General features: G+C 40.2%; 1 protein-coding gene across 6 annotated transcripts in view; it reads right to left on the bottom strand.

Annotated features, from left to right (window-relative positions):
• Positions 1-21,253, bottom strand: part of TNNT3 (troponin T3, fast skeletal type) — a 55,870-nt gene extending 34,617 nt beyond the window's left edge. For 2 of the 6 annotated variants that reach the window (XM_043516747.1, XM_043516746.1), the window contains exons 1-6: positions 21,081-21,252; positions 13,989-14,023; positions 12,824-12,837; positions 3,661-3,675; positions 2,352-2,363; positions 1,409-1,420 (exon numbers count right to left, since the gene is read on the bottom strand). In XM_043516747.1, the coding sequence (XP_043372682.1) occupies positions 1,409-1,420; positions 2,352-2,363; positions 3,661-3,675; positions 12,824-12,837; positions 13,989-14,008 (73 nt within the window). In that variant the 5' untranslated portion in view covers positions 14,009-14,023; positions 21,081-21,252. Of the gene's footprint in view, positions 1-1,408; positions 1,421-2,351; positions 2,364-3,660; positions 3,676-12,823; positions 12,838-13,988; positions 14,259-21,080 lie in introns of those variants that run through there. The other 4 variants (XM_043516742.1, XM_043516743.1, XM_043516744.1 and 1 more) reach the window with 4 other exon arrangements.
• Between the last annotated feature and the right edge of the window lie 1,343 nt (positions 21,254-22,596).

Genomic DNA, 22,596 nt, shown 5'->3' with positions numbered 1-22,596 from the left:
AGCAGCATTAGATTCCCTTTATACAATCAAATGGGCCAAAAATGGCTTTTTCCTCAAATAGATTTCAACTAGTCTGTACTGAACTGGAGAGGGCCTATTTGCAACACTGCCCTCTATTGGATGGAATCAGAACTGCTCCACTTTGCGTGATGGAATCTATACCCTTCATTGGGCTTGGAAGGATTAGATTTTTATTGGTAAATGTCAATAACAGGTTGATTTCACCACACATACACAAAACTGATGAAAAAATATTTCTACCAATAATTAAAATTTACAGCTAGGTAAGAGCCAGCAGTAAGAAAAATGCTGCTTGAGAACTTATTAGAGTTTGATTTAGGGATATTTATTGTGTATATTTTGATATGTGATGTTGTGTTTTAACAGTTATAAAGCTTTAACATTTTGAATCTCAACTTCTACCATCATTAAATAATTATTGTCTGGCCTCCACACTGATTGAACCCCACACAATTTCCTACAACTGTGAAAATTTAAATAGATAAAAATAAAAAAAAGCCTAAAATCCATAATTTGCACAAATGTGAACATTTAAATCAATAAAAATCTTTTAAATGCTTAAAATAAATATTGATATCTTCTGTTGGTTTGTGTGTGAACAGTGAAATTGACCTTTACCGACATTTAATGATATAATTTAATTCTGCAAAGGTCTACCCTTAATACAGTAGAAGCTTAGTTTTAGGAACATCTGTCTTATAAATGATGGTTACATGAACCATCTTTCTGCAGCCAACATCATTTTTCTTTCCACCAAATGTCATTTCAGTCCTTCAGCCAACGTCCAAGCAGCTGTACAGTTTTGAAAAGACACAGCGATTTGGTGGCAAAGAAGAGATGCAGTTCTCACAAAGAATTCAGGAACCCTATATATATTGTTACCATTCATTATGGTACACCATTACTGAATGATTAACAATTAACTTATGCACTGTATATACGGTGATTTTGAGATGTTCAGTTTTATGAACTTTCCAATGTTATGAACTCAATCCCCCATTAGTTCATAAAAGAGAGGTTCAAAAATAGCTAGAGGATTTTCTCCATTAGCTCAAGTGGAAGGGGCTTGCATTGTGCTTCTCTAGAATGATGATCTGAGTTTCTATCCCTGCTGTAGGAGCAAAGCCCCAGACCACAGATGCAGTCCTAAGTGGATTTTAAAATGGTTCATATTTTTCCTAAAATGTGTTATTCTTACACCCTGAATTTAGGATTAGATATCATAATTTTTTATTTTCTGGAAAAATGGTTAAGGAAAAACAATTAAAAGTAGAGAAGTAAAGAAAAAAACTATTGTTATCTCCTGTTCCCTTGCACCACCTGTGATTTCCTGTGCACGTTAACCCTTGAGACTGAAACAGAGAAATTCAGAAGTCACATCACATACCTGGCTCATGCACTTCATTAGGTAGGAAGTGTCAGGAGAAAAAGATGCAAAGGAAGACACAGAATTAGAAACAAGACACACAGGATGGCAATAACCCTAAATTTTTTCAAGCCAAGCTTGTGTGTACTCTATGAATAGGTTACAAGGAAAGAAAACTAAGGACATTAATGAGAAAACAAATGGCACATACAGGTGTGAAATGGGAAGAGAGGGGGATGGGAGAAAAAGGGGAAGGAGCATGCAGATGAAAGGTAAAAAAAGTGTAAATCTTGCAAAATACATAAATATTGTGTGAATTAAGTACTGCTGGCTCCCATTTGTTTACAGAGAACCATATTTATTACATCAATGCAGTTTTATAAGTGTGAACAGAATAGAGACATCATATTTTTATTCTGTGCTTGTGGTCATTCTTTTCTTCCAGCACCCCAAAAGAATGGATCCTCATGCACAGGCTCTACCTTGTACTTATATAAAGGGCAAAGCATAGAGGGTTTAATCTATGCTTTACAAAGCTATGCACTAGAACAGACTTGTAGCTTAGTATACATCTTATACAACTGGAGTATGCTTTGGTGCAGCAGGGGGAGTGTATGAATTAGTGTGCTAGGAAAACAATGTCCAACTGAATTGGGCCAAATCGTGCCCTCAGATGGAACGTGGGCCCTGAGTTGGTATAAATAAGTGGATCCCCAAATGGAGCTACACTGATTTAACCAGCTGAGGCTCTGGCCCAGTATATTAAAATGTATAACATTTTTCATGCAGTGATTATCATTATCACTAGTCAATCTACAGAGACAAAGTTACAGAAGAAAGATTGAAAGCCAACATATTGTAAGTGATAACATAACAGAATTGTGTCCCTTCCCCTTCTACCACCTTTGAATTCTTGCACACTAATGCAGGATGGAAAGAGGAATTCAGAAGTCATGTCACATACCTGGTTCATGAACTTCATCAGGTGGGAAGTGTCAGGGAACAAGATTGATGCGACAGAAAACAAGAGAATTAGAATAAGCAACACATGATTATAACAACCTCAAACCTTTCAAGCCAATGAGGGGAATATGAATTGATTATAGGGAAAGAAAAGTAATACCATTAAAAGAAAGAGAAAGGGTGAGAAATGGAAAAATACAGGATGTGATGGAATGAAGCCAGGTAAATGGAGCATGCAGGTGCCTGGTAAGAAATATAAATCCTTCATAATATGTAAAAAAATTGTAAACCAAGCGGTGATAATCCATTTGGCTTACTAAGGTGTTTGTACTTATTTTAAACATGACCGTGAACATAAATTTACAAATCTGATGGGAATATACAACCTGTGTTACTATTCATATCTAGAATGTAGGTTTACAAATATCTCACTATGTTTTGGTCCCAGAGCTCAGTTCCACCATTTTGCTCTCCCTTCATGCATCTACCTAGCTTGTAAATATCTTATACAATGCTAGTATCCATGTGTCACTGTTATGTAAAGGTTTACTTAAATCCACTTTGTAAGACCTACATTCTGCTGTGTAGCATAGCTTCATACATTTAGTTATATATGCTACAACAGCCTTGCAAAGTTATGTTTTAAAAAGAAAAAACCTTCTCTTTACAGTCTGCAAAGTTACATAATTTTGACATTTAGTAGAAAGCTTCACAGCTGGATTAAAACCTTACAGAGGAACACTTAGGTAGGCAATAGAATGCATTATATAAACACGTTTGGCTAAACGTTATCCCAGGATGCTCCGATATGGCACATATCAAGGACCTAACCCTGCATTTTTCATCCACCCAGTTCTCTCATTGAAGTCAGTGGGAAATTTAAGCATCCAAGGAAGAGAGGATTAGGCTATCAAATGGGAGAGACATACACACATAACCAAGGGCGCAATATGCCTACAGAACATGCTTCCTTTTTCACCCCAGTGTACAACAGGAGAACTCTAGAGAAATCAGTGGAGCTACATGGTGGAAAACTGGGAAAAAGGGAAGATAGGACTCTGTATTGTTTTGACAAATGGAGGTTTTCAAAGCATTTACATGTTCCCCCAAGCTTAGTGCCTTTTTACATGCAGTGATCATTGCTTACATATTAATGTACAGATGGAACATTTTAAATGCAAATGATGCTGTGTGAGTAATAATTTGACACGAATGGAACATTTTCTTGTCTCCATCCACCTTCTTAAGAATTCCTGTATATGCTAGCACTGCTGAGGGAAAGAGATACATTCAGAAGTTGTTTCACATACCTTCCTCATGAACTTCTTGAGATCAAAGCATCATGGAATGAGAGGCAATAACAAAAAGAAAATTAGAAAAAGAAATACCTGATTAAGACAACCTTGAACTCTGTTAAATTAATGGGGTGGGTGCAAGAAAAGAGGAACTTAGAAGCTATGACATGGGAGAGAGAATTAATAAAATTGATAGGAACTGAAAGAGCAAGCTGAGGGTGAACTGAAAAGATACTGGGGTGTGAAAACATGGCTGAGTGAAAAAAAACCAGTAACATTGGTATAGATGATATTATTAGATTTAGAATTGGTTGAAATTTTACCCAATTGGATTTTTGATGAAATTTTGGCCAAATGAAAATGGGATTGTACAATGTTTTTCATTATTTTTTTTCTACATTTCAACTGGCTAAAAATTGGATCAATATTTTTTAAATTTTGAATTTTCAGAGACATTTATCCTCAAAATTTTGACCAAAAAAAGTGGGGAAAAGATTGCCAACAAATTCTTGAAATTTCAAAATTTCAGAAAATTTCAACCAGGTCTAATAATTATGGGATGTTAACATTTCATTTTACTTCTGTTCCATTATAAAAAGGCCTGATTCTGGTGTGATCCAAACTCCCACTGAGGCAAATAGGACTTTTGGATCTGCAAGGATGTCATTTGATCCAAAGCCTCTGAGATTAGGACTGATTGATATGTTCCCTGAAAAATTTTTTTTGACAGAAAATTGGTTTTTTTCCACTAAACGAAAATTTTTGTAAAGAGTGTCTTCTTTCCACAGAACATTTTTATTTTTAATTGAAAACTCAAATGCCTGAAACCCAAAATACTTTGATTTAAATATCTTGGCAGGATGCCTCATGGGATTTGTAATTTATTTTCCTCATGTCCTCATTCTCCTCTATGGTGTAGGCTCCCCAGCTGGACTACATCTCCCATGATGCACAACAGCCAGGGACTCCCATGATACAACTGCCTGCCCTCACCACAAGTGGAGACTGTGATGCAACATACGATATTTAGTCCAATAAGGAAGCTCAGCCTATACAGGAGAATGAAGCACCCAAACAACAACTCCCATGAGCATTACAATGGTATTTCCAAATTGAAATATTTTCGTTTTTCAATGAAAAAATGGGTTTTGGACTAAATATTTTAATTTTTCACCAAAAATGTCAAACTTTAGATGAAAATGATTTTTTGTTGTTGTTTTCATCATTATTTTTCACAGACATAAACCCCATTTTCTGATCAGCTCCACCATTAACATCAATGGGAGTCTTTCCACTGATGTCAATAGGCTATGGACCATGCCCTTGGACATGTTGGGCATGTCTACACTTACTTCCGGAGCGATCGATCCAGTGAGGGTCGATTTATTGCGTCTAATGAAGATGCGTTAAATCGACTGCCAAGCACTCTCCCGTTGACTCTGGTACTCCACTGGAGCGAGAAGCATAGGTGGAGTTGACGGGGCAGTTTCAGCCGTCGACCTACCGCAGTGAAGACGCCGCGGTAAGTAGATCTAAGTACGTCAACCCAGCTACATTATTCACGTAGCTGAAGTTGCGTAACTTAGATCGATTCCCCCTTTCCTCCCGCAGTGTGGGCCAAGCCTTAGTGTTAATGTTTCTTTCTTTATTGTCCCTTCTCTTCTGCCATCTGAGGATTCCTTCACACAAAATCCTCTTCCAAATTTGAAGAGAAAGAAATCAGAAGTCACGTCACATACCGTCCTACTGAATGTCTTCAGAACAACAGGCAACAGAACAAAACCAAAAAAAGGCAATAGCATATGGGAAAATAAAACGGAAAATCATTAGATCCTTGAAGTCTTGCAAACTAAGACTTAGGGGTGGGAAGGGTTTAGAGAAAGAGGTTATATGAAAAGGAAATAAATCACCTCGGAAAAGGGCAAAACAAAGGTCAAGCAAAGTTATGAATTGGGAAACCATAAAAGAGTTAGAGAAAGCATGCTTAGAGCATAGGAGTGTGCAGATTAAAGAGGGGAAAAAACAATTTCATATTAATATTTAATTCTGAAATCAAAAAAGGAGAAAGTTAGGTGAGAAAGGTACAAAGGTGACAAGGAAGAATCTTTTTTACTGGGCATACTTGCCTGCATTATTAACATCCTTATCTCTCTCTTTGCATGTTTGACAAGAAGTGAATAAACATGGAGTATGAATGGCACCTTCACCCATATCAGTTCGTGCTTCTGATTTTCAGAAGCAAATCTGAAAATTTGGCTACTTCTCCAGTACAAGGATGGCACTGCCACTCAGGGCAGATCAGGCAGCAGAATATTAGAGGCAGCAAGACATTTGAGTTGCTCTGAGTTTTTGAGGGCGTCTGTATGAGGCTTGTTTGTGAAAAAATCTCTTAGCCCTGCTACAGTTTCAGCTCCATCCATGTGACATGGATGATATCCACACGTCACAGAGGAGGCCCTGCACTGTCTTATGGGTATACAGCTGCATCTATAGGATGTTGCTCTGCAGATGCCACAAGCATGAGAGAAGGTTCCATCCAGGTAGCAATGTTGGGAGTGCTAGTGCAGGCAGGACTCCAGGTGGCTGCTGGTGTTTCTAGCACTGTGATGTCTAGTCCTGCTGTGGGCAAATCTACACAATACAGCCCTTATAATCCTAGCACTCGGTCTACATTTGCAACCTCCACTGTCACTACCCCGATGGAAATGAACTGGTTGTAGCAATTTGGGAAATTTAGGACAAAAATGCCCAATGTGCACAAAACCTCTGAGAGTGATTATGGCACAGAAGGAAGGACAAGGCATACCTCAGAAAACCCTGGGCAGCCTTTGAGCCAGAGTTGGTGTCATAACCTTGCTGAACAATATCTCCATCTCCCAAAAGGGGTTTTCTGCCTACCTTTTACCAGAGGAAGCTAAAGAACTGGGGTCAAATCCTAAAAGCACCTGCAAGTCCAACGGACTTCCGCACTTCTCAGAATTTGGCCCTCAGTTCTGTCCCAGGAGGTTTTTAAACATCTATCTAAATAGACTGGAAAATAAATTTCACTTAATTGGGGGGGGGGATGGCTAGGGGGCACTTTCCTTGCATTCAAACTTCTTTGGAAGAAAATAAGCAAGCCAGTTTTGAAGCACAGCTGCCGAACTTGAAGGCTGGTTACATCCAGGCAATATGCAGAATGGCTGGGCAGTGGCAATAGGGGTATATCTCTGAAATCTTCGTCTCCCTAACACAGGGGAAAATCTTACCAGTGAAATCACTCTGGGAAAACATGGAGATGACAGCCTTGCACACTCCATCTTTTTTCAAATCTCCTATATTTCTACAGTAGCTTGTCAAATCATTGGCCTGCTAAAGGTGACCCAAAAATACTTATTCTTGCCCAGCTCTGAGTTTCAGCTTTTGTGTTCCTCTTAGCAACAGCTGCTGATGTCCCTCAGGTTGACGCTAGACCAAAAACATGTTTGAATTTCAAAATTTCAATGAAATATCCTGTTGAAATTTTGAATTTCAATGAAAAGAGCAAATTAAGCTGAAATTTTTGTAATTTATTTATATATTGCTAACCACATCTGAGGCCTGAAAGAACACAAGAATCTGCAGCCCTTGCTTTCCTTACATTGCTTTATGTGCTGTTGAGGTGATCAGCTCATTTAAGGGAAATACAGATTCTCATATTGTGAGTTGATCTCAGCAGAGAGATAAAGGAGGAAAACATTTTTCAGATTTTTTTTTTCAAAATATTTGTTATGTTGTTGAAGTCAATTGCGGGTTTACCTGAGTAAGGACTGCAGTATTTGGCCCAGGATATGTGGTATTTTAGTAGCAGAGGCTCCATATGCAAATCCCAAATTTGAACAGCCCTGAACTTAGGGAATGACCCTATATAGATTCAGCTTTGAACCACTCAGCTAGCCTCTGTCTCAGCATAATGTGATCTAGATGAAATTATATAAGGTTGAAAAATTGTACTCAAAGTGTAGTTATCAATAGTTTGCTGTCAGACTGGGAGGACATATCTACTAGCGTCTCACCAAGGTCTGTTCTGGGCCTGGTACAAGTCAGTATTTTCAGTAATGACTGGGATAATTGAGTGAAGAGTATGCTTATAAAATTTGCAGATGAATCCATGCTAGGAGGGGTTGCTAGCACTCTGGAGGACAGGATTAGAATTCAAATTAACCGTGACAAATTGGAGAATTGGTCTGAAAGCAAGAAAATGAAATTCAGTAAAGAAAAGTGTAAAGTACAACACTTTTAGGAAAAAAAATAAATGCACAACTACAAAATGGAGAATTGGCTAGACAGTAGTACTATGGAAAAGAATCTGGGGTTATAGTGGTTCACAAATTGAATATTAGTCAATGTGATGTAGTTGCAAAAAACTCTAATATAATTCTGGGGTGCATTAACAGGACTGTCATCTGTAAGACAAGGGAGGTATTTGTCCCATTCTACTTGGCATCCGTGAGACCTCATCTGGAGTACGGTGTCCAGTTCTGGGCACCATTCACTTTGAGAAAAATGTGGACAAATTAGAGACAGTCCGGAGGAAAGCAACAGAAGTGATAAAAGTTTTAGAAAACCTGACCTCTGAAGAAAAATTTAAAAAACTGGACATGTTTAGTCTTGAGAAAAGAAGCCTGAGGGGGCACCTTGTAACAGTCTTCAAACATTTAAGGGCTATTATAAAAAGAACAAGGATCAATTGTTCTCCATGCTAGCAGAAGGTAAGACAAGTAGGGCTGTCAATTAATCACAGTTAATTCATGCAATTAACTCAAAAAAATTAATCGTGATTTAAAAAATTAATCGCGATTCATCACAGTTTTAATTGCACTGTTAAACAATAGAATACCAATTGAAATTTATTAAATATTTTGAATGTTTTTCTACACTTTCATATATATTGTATTCTTTGTTGCAATTGAAATCAAAATATATTATTTTTTATTACAAATATTTTCACTGTAAAAATGATAAACAAAAGAAATAGTATTTTTCTATTCACCTCATACAAGTACTGTAGTAAAATCTTTGTCATGAAAGTGCAACTTACAAATGTAGATCTTTTTTTGTTACATAACTGCACTCTAAAACAAAACAATTTAAAATTTCAGAGCCTACAAGTCCACTCAGTCCTACTTTCTTGTTTGTCTTAGCAATTGGCTGAACAAGTGTATTTACATTTACAGGAGATAATGCTGCCCGCTTCTTATTTACAATGTCACCTGAAAGCAAGAACAAGCATTTGCATGGCACTGTTATAGCCGGCATTGCAAGGTATTTATGTGCCAGATTCGCTAAAGATTCGTATGCCTCTTTGTGCTTCAGCCATCGTTCCAGAGGACTGGCTTCCATGCTGATGACACTCATTAAAAAAATGTGTTAATTAAATTTGTGACTGAACTCCTTAGGGGAGAATTGTATGTCTCTGGCTCTGTTTACCCGCATTCTGCCATATATTTCATGTTATAGCAGTCTAGGATTATGACCCAGCACATGTTGTTCATTTTATGAACACTTTCACTGCAGATTTCACAAAATGCAAAGAAGGTACCAATGTGAGATTTCTAAAGATAGCTACAGCACTCGTCCCAAGGTTTAAGAATCAGAAGTGCCTCCAAAAATCTGAGAGGGACGAGGTGTGGAGCATGCTCTCTGAAGTCTTAAAAGAGCAACAGAACCCAAACCATCAAAAAAGAAAATCAACCTTCTGCTGGTGGCATCTGACTCAGATAATGAAAATGGACATGCATTGATCTGCATTGCTTTGGATTGTTATCAAGCAGAACCCGTCATCAGCATGGATGCTTGTTCCCTGGAATGGTGGTTGAAGCATGAAGACATGGGATTCTTTAGCACATCTGGCACATAAATATCTTGTGACGCCGGCTACAACAGTGCCATGAGAATGCCTGTTCTCACTTTCAGGTAACACTGTAAACAAGAAGCGGGCAGCATTATCTCCTGCAAATGTAAACAAATTTGATTGTCTGAGTGACTGGCTGAACAAGAAGTAGGACTGAATGGACTCGCAGTCTCTAAAATTTTATATTGTTTTATTTTTGAATGCAGTTTTTTTTTACATAATTCTACATTTGTAAGTTCAACTTTCATGATAAAAAGATTGCAGTGCAGTACTTGTATGAGGTGAATTGAAAAATACTATTTTGTTTTTTTTACAGTGCAAATACTTGTAATCAAAAATAAATAGAAAGGGAGCACTGTACACTCTGTATTCTGTGTTGTAATTGAAATCAATATATTTGAAAATGTAGAAAACATCCAAAAATATTTAAATTAAATAAATGGCATTTTATTATTAACAGTGCAATTAATTACGATTAATTTTTTTAATCGCATGATTAATCACAATTAATTTTTTTAATCTCTTGACAGCCCTAACAACAAGCAATTGGCTTCATCTGCAGCAAGGGAGATTTAGATTAGATATTTACAAAAACTTGCTAACTTTAAGGATAGTTGAGAACTGGAATAAGCTTCCAAGGGAGGTTGTTGCTTTTTAGAACAGGTTAGACAAAAACCTGTCAGAGATAGCCTAAATGTACTTGGTCCTGCCTTAACACAAGGAGATATAGTAGATGATCTCTCAAGGTCCCTTCCAGTCCTATATTTCTATGATTCTATCATGGGAAAAATCATACCTAGCTCTAAATTTCATAGCTTTGGCACATCTCTACATGTTTGGCTCCAAACCAGTTTGGATTGATTTAGTGAACAAGCATTCCAGATCACCTTTAGCGGCATGTAACAAAGAGACAGGTGCCTGACAGGCAAGGAAAGAGGTGGGGTCAAGGGTCACAGAAAGAGAAATTACATTCCAGTTTTTTGTTACCTTCTTCTTCGTATTCCTCTGCATTGAAATTTAAAAAAAAAAAAAAAAAAAAAGGCAGCAAAATCAACAACAAGGCTGAGCATTCCAGCACATAGATCGCAAAAGCTGACATGGTGATAAGAAGCCAGTGACAACAAAGAGTCCTGTCCTTATAAAAAGAAAAGGAGTACTTTGTAATTTGTTAGTCTCTAAGGTGCCACAAGTACTCCTTTTCTTTTTGCTAATACAGACTAACACGGCTGCTACTCTGAAACCTGTCCTTATAAAGAGCATAAAGATTTCCAAGGGGCTTGGTGTAATCATATTTAAGAGTCCATGGTCAAGTTAGAAAAATAATTACTGACTTTATTGAGAGGCTGATTGTACTGAGCTTTTTGTGCTGAGCTTAATTAAAACTGCATGAGCAAGTTGGAAAGGAAGGGTCTGATTCTTATCCAGCTCACACTGGTATAAATCCGGAGTATCTCCAAAGTAGTCAACTGAGTTCTACTGGTGTAAAATTGTTGTGAGCAAGATGAGAATCAGGTCCAGGGAATTCTGGTTCTGTTTGACTTCACAGAACTCCAGCCACCAAAGTTTTCCAGGTATCAAGCAGGTATCAAGTTGCATATATGTCATCAGAACAAAACTTTGATGGGTTTCTCACACTCTGATACAAGACTCCGTAGATAGGGGGTTGCAAAATCAGTGGCTTCATCTAAATACCCTTTCATGACTGAAACATGCAGAACCATTTCAATGAATGCAACGATTCTGTCATTGGACCTAACAGCAACAGCCAGCTCAAGAGGACATACAATAGGAGAGATCCAAAGTAAGACAAATTGAAAACTGTCACCTACTTAAAGTGAAAATGTAGGGTTTGGATTTTCAACTGAGCACTTTCCTGAGTTGCAGCTGTAAGCAAAAGGCATCTTATGCCAATATAAAGAAAAAAGATGGCTGAACTGTTCCAAAATGTGATTAAATGGCTATGAAATTTCATGCTAGGAACAGTTTTGCTCCTCTAATGCAAAAGTCTGATGCAAAATCCATTGAAGTCAATGGGAGACTTCCATTGATTTAAGTGAGCTTTGGATCAAGGCCTTATAGAAATTTTGGCAAATTGCATCAGTTTGATGGGGAATGTCCGGTAAAGTGAGAACTAATGAGTTACCTCACTCAAACCACAGAGAAAAAGGATCATAACAGATGAACACAGGCCCTACACTGCTGGCCACCACATTTAATCTAACATTTCACTACAGTGAGCAAAGTTAGGTTCACTAACCAATGACATGTTAGCCTGTAACATGTATGATGGTGGCACCATCAACATGAACAAACATACAGCCAAATGTCATAACAAACATACAAGATATTTCACCCTGTAGGTGCACATATTCTGAGGGAGCTCCTGCGTTTGAATCTCTGACCTCACACAGGAAGGGGGACACAAGACAGACGGCTGCTGAGAGATCATTCCAAAAATGACAAAAATAAATATGGAATCAAGTGACCTTGAAAGAGAGAGAATTAAAAAGTGACAGAGAAGATGGGGGGAAAATATTATTAAATTATAAAATTACTATTACATTTTATCCTGGGCATGGAGACTTATAAGCAATTTAGCAGGTTAAAAAACCACAGAAGGCCCAATGTATATAAGAATAAAGCAGCAAGAAAAAAATCAAAATACACAGGGGCTAAGGTTGCAAATAAAAACAATCACCAGCAGATGGCAGCAGCTCTACAAAAATAAAATAAATCCATCCACACCCAACCAAACATTTGCTGTTAACAAACACATTAAAGGCCAGATTGAGTGGATAACAAAGGATTTTATATATATGCAGCCCTTAGTCCACAAGCAGTCCCATTGAACTCAACAGGACCACTCATGGAGTTAAGGGCTCCATAATATAAGTCTGGGTATCAGAATTTGTAGATAGATAAAAGAAAAGGAGTGCTTGTGGCACCTTAGAGACTAACAAATTTATTTTAAAATGCATCCGATGAAGTGAGCTGTAGCTCACGAAAGCTTATGCTCAAATAAATTTGTTAGTCTCTAAGGTGCCACAAGTACTCCTTTTCTTTTTGCGAATACAGACTAACACGGCTGCTACTCTGAAACCTGTAGATAGATAGATACCAGCTGTATCAGCATAGCTCTACTGAAGTCAAAGAAGCTACATACACACATTTACACCAGCTGGGGACTTCACCCAGAGTAAAGAAAAGAAAAATAATATGCAGCAGAAAAATAAAATCGAAAAGGCTGTTTAAAACCACATCAGGCTGATGATTAAAGAATTAGAGACAAGGAAATTTAAGACTTACCCTCTACCTGATCCCTGTGAAAAGAGAGACAAAGAAAGCAAGAGTCTGATCAAACTGAATTTATATTTCATCCACTCTACATTAACAATAGGTGAATGAATCATAGAATCATAGAATATCAGGGTTGGAAGGGACCTCAGGAGGTCATCTAGTCCAACCCCCTGCTCAAAGCAGGACCAATCCCCAATTTTTGCCCCAGATCCCTAAATGGCCCCTCAAGGATTGAACTCACAACTCACAACCCTGGGTTTATCAGGCCAATGCTCAAACCACTGAGCTATCCCTCTGCTTTGCTTTAAACTGTGTATTTGAGTAAGATGCCACATTTACATTTAAAACACAAATAGATCTCTCTTCTCTTCCCTTCCCACCTCCCGGGCAGTTGTTTTTAGGTCAATAAAATTACTACATTTTTTAAAATACCAATTATGGCCAGGCTTGCAAAGTTTTACTCGTATGTGTAAAATTACACACACTAGTAATCCCAATTACTTATGTGGGTAAGTGTTTGTAGGAGAGGGTGATAGGTAGTAAAAGTTGTCATTGGTTTGTTGGCCAAGCCCATTTTTGAATGATTGGACCAGGCCAGACTGTTCCCAGATCAGCAGTGTTAGGGGCTCCCTAAGTCCTGGGGTCTCCAGTGCAAGGAGTATGTTTATTGCTCATTCTCGAGTGCTGCATAAGGTGCTTCAGGCTGATTCAGGGTCCTCAGTCATCACAACTTGAGTCCTCTGGCCAGGCCTGATGTTCTCCTTCCCCATAATGCAACCCTACCTGAGGGCACATTGTAAGGTCTAACTTCTGTTTAATAGGAAACTTCCATCCATATTACCCTGACGCGCCCCCTCCATATACGTCAGATGCTGCATTCTGAAGCTACAACAGTGTATATGCCAAGCAACTCCATCGACTTGTGTTACCACTCCAGATTTACCCTGGTAGGGGAGTTTGGGGCAGGTGCAGGAAGAGCAGGTTGCATTTGGACCCTTGGTGCCTTATCAAGTGCCCACCGAAGTCAGTGAGACTCTGTGCATTGACTTCAATGGGCAGCTCTTGGTCCTTGCAGCTGTGGGAACTCATCTTTTATCTTCACAGGGAAAACCCAGATTGCTTGAAATGGCCCAGCTGAATGGATTAACATGAAGACAGATTTATTTCTACTTACACTTCCTCGGTGTCAGACATGTTGGCAGTGGGTTTCTAGATGAAGGGGAAAAGCAAGAGGTAAGTTATTCGTAAAAGGGTCTCCTTAAAAAAAACAAAAAACAAAAACAAAAAAAACCAAACCACAAGACAGAAGCAGTTGTGCTGACGTTTGAAGCTGAAAAGAAAGACAGCTGATGCCCTAGAAAGCAGCAGATCCCCACCACTACCACCATTCTTGGAACTATAGAGATCAGTGGGGGTCAGATCAAATGAGAAGGACAGAGGAAAGGAAAAACGAGTCATCTAAAAAGATACAGTCCTTTAGCTTTGTAGCAAAGATGGTTAGCATGGACGCAAAGAGCTGCAAAGAGTTCAGGTTGGGATCTGGGTGTATTTCAAAGCTTTCCAAACATCAGAGGTGTTTGGAAACGGGTCCATCCCCATCCGTCAACTCTAATCCAGTCCTGATTCTCCTTTGACAGCTGTTTGACCCTGGTGCCACTCCAAAGAGCTCAATAAATTTTATACTAGAGTAAGTGAGCGGACAATCAGATTCAAGTAGACATGGGAGCGGGTAGAATAATGTACAAAAATATTGGCTCTGAGCTATTTGATGGTTAATGCCAAAAAACTGTCAAATAAATAACTGAATAAGTAGCAACAGGTTTGAAAGTCTAGTTGAATCGTGTGAAAAATTATCCAGTAACTCATTCTGGGTATGAAACTGGCCTGATTCATAGAGGAGACAGCTTGATTAATATTATTTGGCTAGTTGTAGTATTTATTACAGCAGATACTCACCTCATATGATAGATAGTGAAACAGATCTCACTATGTTATTTTTATGGTCTCCCTCAGTGCAGTATTTGAGTGTCTCACCCTCTTTAAGGTATTTGTCTGTACAACATCCCTGTGAGGTTGGGCAGTGCTATCATCCCTATTTTACAGTCTGGGAACAGAGGCAGAGAGAGAAAGTGATTTGCACAACATCACCCACGAAGTCCGTGGCAGAGCAGGGTAGTGAACCTGGGCCTCCTGAGTCCCAAGCTAGCACTGTAATCAATAGACTGGGGTAGATCTAGTGTAGGGAGTCCTGAAAAAATCAGGGGTCAGATCGGATGGCTCATCTGATCTTTTCTGGCCCTCAAATCTGAGGTGTAAATCAGTATAGTTCCATTGACGTCAGTAGAGCTAGGCCAACTGACACTGGCTGAGGAGCTGCCCTATACTCCTATGATTTACCAGGGGGAACGACTTAGCCAGCATTTCCTGTGAACACTGCAGAACTCTTAATTCCACACACTGCTCTCTGCAGAGAGAGAGGCAGATGAAGAGAGGGCTATTTTTAAGGAGATAGCTGCCTCAAGGCGATGGGGGGAGGGAATAGGAGCTCTGGAGGGTAAGGGGCCTTTCACTCAACCTTCCTCTAAATCCATGATGGGTCTTAAATTAGAAAGCAAGACACCTCCTCGCCGGAAACCCAAGACTTGGCTTTCATGACTTCATTACTTAGCCGATATATGAGAGGAGTCTTGAAGGACCAGGCGGACTGATTTATGTCCAAGAGGAACAACTGCAGCTCAGAAGGTTTCTATTTCAGATGAGTATAATAATCCCATAGGCACTGGCCCTGCTGTATAAGGGATCCTGTCCAGTTCCCAACGATAACATTGGATAGCATGAGTAAACACCCAAAAGGACTTACATGTATATATATATTCTGATCAGGATGGAATGCTCTTCCTGTTCATTTACTCCTTTGTCCCCTTCCATCCAAACACTCCTTGAAAGTTGTATCAGTCAGGTACATTTTGTGCCTGTATATATCAGTACTAGAGATTGGTCTGATACGCTCAGGTCTGGCTCCAGCTCCCCCAAGGCATAAGGAACCAGGACTCTAATCCAGGCCCATCTCCCACTAGAAAGGAAGACTGATCTCTTGGATAAGGCGCTGGACTGGGACCCAGGAGCTCTGGGGTCTGTTATATATTTATTTTTTTCGTTTTATACTGATGCCCATCACCGTAGCATCTAAGCACCTTCCACAAAAAATCAGTAGCAATTCCTAGGGGACTTCATAGGCTCTCTGGCACTTATCCCTTTTTTGACATCAAAACTCTGCTTAGGGTAGGCATCCCAGGTCCCAGCATGGCCACAGTCTTCTTCTGTCAATTAATCTCTGCACCTCGTTGTTCATCTGTATAATGGGCATAATCATATTTACTTTCTCCTGTCCCACATCTATTTAGATTATAAACTCTTCAGGCCAGGGACTGTCTCTTACTATGTGTTTGAACAGTAGCTAGCAAGATGGGTGTTTCACTCTCAGTTTGGGCCTCCAGGCAATACCATGATACATTAAAAAATAAAGAATAAGTACCATGCTTTATAGATTGGGGCAGCAGAGCCATTACAGAGCAAATCCTGCTGCGATCCAGGGGGAACTGCCTAGAAGACCTACTATTGGACCCTTCCAGTCTAGATGATTCTGTACGGGTTTGTGGAAATTTTGGACAATTCCCCTCTTTTTCTCTGCCTGCGCTATATAAACCTGGCTTTCTCTCTTTTAAGGTCTGAAGATAACATAGATGTTTTAAAAGACTCACTCTCACCGATACAATTTCAATGGAGTCAACCGAGTTGCAGTAGTGTATTTTGGGAGGAGAATGAGGCCTTGACAGTTCTTCATGCACATTTATAATGTGAGTATTTAAGGGCTGACTTATTTTTGTGACCAAATCCAGGATAAATATGCAGTGCAGTGTACACTGTCCTCCTTTAAAGACCCTGAGCCAAAGCCCGTTGAAGACAATCAGAGTCTTTGGGACACAAAACAAGTCTTTCTTTTAATGATTCCCACAATGAGCTCATCCTGTTGCCATTTAGCTGTTCTCCTTTAAGGACATCTCGCTGAGGTTTGGACATGTCAGGTTTTTCCGTAGATTCTTCCATATTTGTTGACAGTCTAAGTGCTGAGGAAGCCAATGGGATTCTACAAGGCACCTATTAGCATGCTATAAAATATGACTAGACTTGTCTGAGCAGGGACCACATCTTTCCATCTGTTTGTACAGTCTAGCATGAGGGCGCATACTGGATGGGACTTCTGGGAACTGGGCAAAATTAGTAAATAGATACATGGATAACAAAAATAATCATTAGTAATACAAAGAAGAAGGCAAGCAATATGCAGAGATGGACCAGAATTGATTAAAAACAAGGCCCCAGATCCCCAAACCCTAAAGGGGGTTACAAAATCCAAACCTAGGTCTAGAACTAACGTTCACAAATGGCCCTTAGGTTTACAATGGGCCAAAAAAAAATCCACAAAAATCCTGGCTCCAAATATTCCATAGTGTTGTGATATTCAGAATCTGGAATTGAATTTTCCATCTTGTGCCCCTCACTGGTTATTCTTGCCTTTATTTTTAATGATGGTTCTTATGGAGGGGTTGGGGTTAGAGTGTGCCTCACTGGGATGGAGATCCATGGTTTCCAGATGGAGACCAATGATACCTGACAGAAGCACATTGGTGGACACTGAGTGTGGCAATCATTTGCCAAACACAGTGTCAGGTTTACTAATTCCAACAAAATGAGTTGACATGTAATGTCTTATCCTGAGATCTTGCCCAGGCAACCCACGCCCCTACAGTGAGGCTGATCAAGGTCTTGCCTCAGAAACGACAGCATGACTGGGCCCTTCATAGCTCTCAATGAATAGAGGGCCTTATCTAGTTTCTATTAAAGTCAATGTCAAAACTTCCATTGGGAGCCAAAATCACTTTATTAGACTGGTTTCACTGCATTATTCACATAATTACTTCATGTATTAGAACAATGAATAAGTGAAACTTTATGTACACCCAAATGGAATTAAATAAATAAAACAAAATACAAAACAGCAATATTTTGTGCAGCTGGGGCCTGATCCAAAGCTCATGGAAATCAATGGAAAGACTCCAGTGGCTTTGGATCAGGCCCCTAGTGGAGATAACACGTCTCATCACAGATATCACAAAACAAAAATATCAGCTATTTAGACTGTTCGCTTCTGAGACAGGAACTGTCTTTTATTTTATATTTGTACAGTATCCAGCAAAATGGGGCCTGAATTTGACTCAGGTTTATGGGTTAATAAATAATGTTGATTAGTTATTATTATTATTATTATTATTGATGTCCACTGGAAACAAATCTAAACATATGCAGAAAAAGATTGTTTTGATTATCAGTCTGCCTTCTAAAACCCAGTTTCCCAAGTGCCAAGGTTTATTTTCCACATTTAATTCAAGAGCTTAAGGTCTAAATTGTTTTCTTTCTAAGTTTGTTTAAGATCTTCAGGGCCTGATATCTAGGGCCTCCAGAAATTAAAGTCAAGAACATGCATGCTTCATTCACCATTCACAAAGCAGAAGAACCAAATGAGTATATTTATTTCATACCCTCTATGAATGATGCCCCATAAATTAGTGTGGGCTCAAAGTGAAGGGTAAATATTCTGTTCCTAGTCATATTAAAGTGGACAAGGTGGACCATGATTCTATCTAGCAAACTTGTCTATGTCTCTTGCTCTGAACTATATGCTCCTTTTGGTCCAAATCAGTTCCTTCTTGTCTTGGACTCAGCTACCATCTCCCAGGGAGCATCTTAACAGCTGAGAATGTACCCGTCTGCCAGCTGACAGATTAAATTCACTCCCTTGCTCTTCAGAGGCCGTCTATGAAAATAACCCTCCTATCAATCATTCTCACTCCTTAGCCAGACACTGTCTGCCATAAAGGGATGTAAAGTAGCGAGATTATTAAAGAAAGGGGGAGAAAGAAAATGGACATGCATGGAAGACCAGATCTGGCAGGAATAACTGTCAGGCGAGATGGCTGGGTACAATCTATCAAGTAGCAGATGGGTATAGTTCCCTGGCAGGGGCTCCTGTAAATCTGACACATCTAATAACATTTTCTATGTACATCCTTCATTCCCTCCCCCCTTTGGTGGAATTCTTCCTCTCTGAACTATTCACTGCTTTGGAAGATAAAAGTGATTCTATTTTGGGGGCCAGAAACCAACACCCAGCATGAAAAATCCATCTTGTTCAATCTTAACACAATCATTTATGACTTGTATTGCAGTAGCACGTAGGAACCCCAGTCCTGGGCCAGGACCCCATTGTGCTAAGCACTGTAAAAACACAGAACAAAATGACACTCCCTGCCCCAAAGAGTTTACAGTCTAAGTAATCTTAATTCTATCCATTTGTGCCTCTAGGCTATCTCACTCCACTGCCAGGGTTCGTTAGGAATAAGAAGACTTTAAAAAAGAGAAATGAAACCCCAAGTTCCCCTCATCTCCCACGCCTGCACACATCCCATCCCTCCTCCTACATCCCATCCAGCTGAATGGGAACACTGGCAAATCCTTTGTAACACCAATCCTTTCACTGTACTAGGTCTTATCTACCCTGGGGTTTTATGCCAGTATAGCTACACCAGTGCAAACCCCTAGAGTAGGACATACCACAGTGGTGTAAAAGGTAACTTGCACCAGTGAGGTTTACCCCACTTTGTCACCGACAGCGGAGCATCATACAGCTGCATTCACACAACACAGCAATCGACAATTTAGCCACTGGTCGCCATCACAACTAGATCCACGATGTAGATGCTCAGCACCCAAAGGGAAGGCACTCTGTTCACTAACACCCTGCCTCCCAAGCTTTCAGAGATAATTAAGGCATGACTGCAGAAGGAGAAAAACACACCAGTGAGCCATCTGTGTAATAATAACCCACATGGCCCTGGGGAGGTATAAGGAATGCAGAGTAGTCTGCAATACTCACTCACCCAGCAAGCTGGTGAAGAGGGATGAGAAAAGCGGTTTGGGCCACACATGAACATGTGGACTTTTTACATCGCTTCTCAGTTTTGGGATGTCATCACGGACCATTTCAGTATACATCTCAATTTACCCCCACCCACAAAATGGCATCTGCTAGCCAGTGTAAGCTGACAACTCTTCTGGGATGCTAGAAACTTACCCCAGTGTCCCACACCCTCCTTGGTGTCCAAGCTGGCTCTTGGGTTTCTTCTGCTGCCCTATACAATTACTGAACCACTGCTGCTGTATGTGATCACCTAGCTGACAGATCCCTGGCCAGGATGAGGCATGCGGGATGTTTGAATTATCTCAGAGGTGGGCATGGAGGGCAGAAAGCAAAGACACAAACCATGTCTTTGTAGCATGCTTACCTCCCATCTTAATCCCCTTTTCTGGACTATTTTGATTTTGACACCCCCCTGCATGGCAGGTCTCAGAGATAGCTATTGTATTTCGTGACATTTCGAACTCACATTATCTTTGTGTAACAAAAAAAATCTCCTAGTGACATCTTTAATTTAACCTCCCCCAACACAGACACACATTTCTTTAACAGATCAGGAGGGAGTCCTTCATGTTTTTCTCTCACTCCTTTTCTCCTTTAAAACTGAATACTAGCCTTATCCAAGGAGCAAGCTGCTTCATGTTTTTACAGATACCCTTCCTGCCTTTGGACATCTCCATGAGATGTACCAATACACATCACTTCTTTGCATATATCCCTCTCCCCCAGCCTCAGCCCTTTGCCTTCTTGCAGAGTTGGGTTCAAAATAAAGCTCTTGGCAGTGCTTTAAACAGTCAGCTCATCCCAGGCTTTACAAAGTGTCTTTGGCACATGTACTTTTTGTTTCATCACTTCAATAGTCCTGTCAACCTCAAAGTCATGGGAGATGCCATGTCACTTAGTTCTCATCCACAGGGCCTTGAGTTTAGGTGGAGATTCCCCCTGCTCCCAATCCAAAGGAATATCTGCTATATACCAGATAATCCAGATCTTCATGGACATTCTCAAGCCTCAAACAAGGTCAACAAATCCCCCTCTGAGTAGATAAGAAAAAGAATAGGTCCATTGCCCTCCTTAGTGCCTTCATCTGAATGCCAGGGTTCTGAGGCTCAGTCTTATTCATGAGCGAGTGTCATGGCTCCCCTACTGTTCCCCATTTAGACCAAGGGTCCAGTCTGCTGTCCCTCTTCTACTCACACAGACATGTCCCCCGCCTAATCTACTTCTTACCTGAGAGGGGGAAGCTGAGAGAAGTGGTGAGTTCCCTGCCGAATGGGACGGGCTGCAGGATCTGCAAACTTCCCAAGGTGATTAAGTCCTCATGTTATAGCGACATTTGATCTTCTGGAGAAGCCGATTGGCCACCAGGCCCGCAATGTCAGGCAGGGAAGGAGCAAGGGAGTGGGGGGAGGACAAGGGAAAGAAGGTCATACCAAGTATAGGAACAGCTGGAGGAATTGCATAGATTATGTTAAGATGGGAGGGACGTGTTTGGAGAAAAAACCCAGCAGGCTTATGTTTCTATATTTATAACCCACCCATGCAAGCAACATTTAAAGAGGGGTATCCAAGGCAAGGAAGTGACAGGCTCTCCTTCATGCACTGGAGTGCGGTTCTCATAGAAACACAGAGATAGGTGGTGCATGGTATTTAAAAGAAGTCAGTCACTTCCAGCACTGACAATATCCACACCCGCTAGGCCTGGCAGAGACCCTCTCTCTTGCTACACTAAAGGTTTAAAAGGCTTGAGCTACATGGTACAATTGGGATTCAGGAAGGAAATGCGGAGACATACCACTCTTTCAGTGTGATATTCCTCCCCTTTCTCCCAGCAGGAACTCAGTGGTGTGTATTAGCTCAGAAGCATGTTTTGGGTGGGTGTGTGCACACCACTGAGGGTTGAAAGAAATGAGCAGAAGATTCGAGCAGACACTAGGGACATGTCAAAGAGGAGCAGGGTCTTTTTAAAACACAGTGAGTGCAGGTGTTTGACTATCTCCTTGGAATTAATTTGCAAACTGGATACAATTAACTTAGGCTTGAATAGAGACTGGGAATGGATGAGTCATTGAACAAAGTAAAACTATTTCCCCATGTTATTTCTCCCCCCCCCACCCCACTTCCCACTGTTCCTTAGATGTTCTTGTTAACTGCTGGAAATGGCCTACCTTGCTTGTCACCATGAAAGGTTTTCCTCCTTTCCCCCTCTGCTGCTGGTGATGGCTCATCTTAAGTGATCGCTCTCCTTACAGTATGTATGATAAAACCCATTGTTTCATGTTCTCTGTGTGTGTATATAAATCTCCCCACTGTATTTTCCACCAAAAGCATCCGATGAAGTGAGCTGTAGCTGACGAAAGCTTATGCTCAAATAAATTTGTTAGTCTCTAAGGTGCCACAAGTCCTCCTTTTCTTTTGACCATCTACTAGAGATATATTTCAAGTGCCTTTCATTGCAATGAGAAAAGGCTTTTAAAATGAGGGCCTCTCCCTATACATGATTGAAGCATGGTAGGCTGATCGCTGCATCCAGATCTGGGAAAGTTTGAGGGAATTAGGTGATTCCCAAAGGCCCTGGAGATACAAGAACAAACACAGACCGAAAGAGAACCCTTTGGAGGATTTGGTTTGTTGATGCACTCACTGCAGTTGCATTAATTTGCCAGTAGAGGTTTGCAGTGCTGATACAACCCTTAGAGACTAACAAATTTATTTGAGCATAAGCTTTCGTGAGCTACAGCTCACT

The sequence above is a fragment of the Dermochelys coriacea genome, chromosome 6 (assembly GCF_009764565.3).
Source record: "Dermochelys coriacea isolate rDerCor1 chromosome 6, rDerCor1.pri.v4, whole genome shotgun sequence".
In the NCBI taxonomy this organism is placed as follows: Eukaryota; Metazoa; Chordata; order Testudines; family Dermochelyidae; genus Dermochelys; species Dermochelys coriacea.
This window is presented reverse-complemented; position numbering and strand designations above follow the sequence as displayed.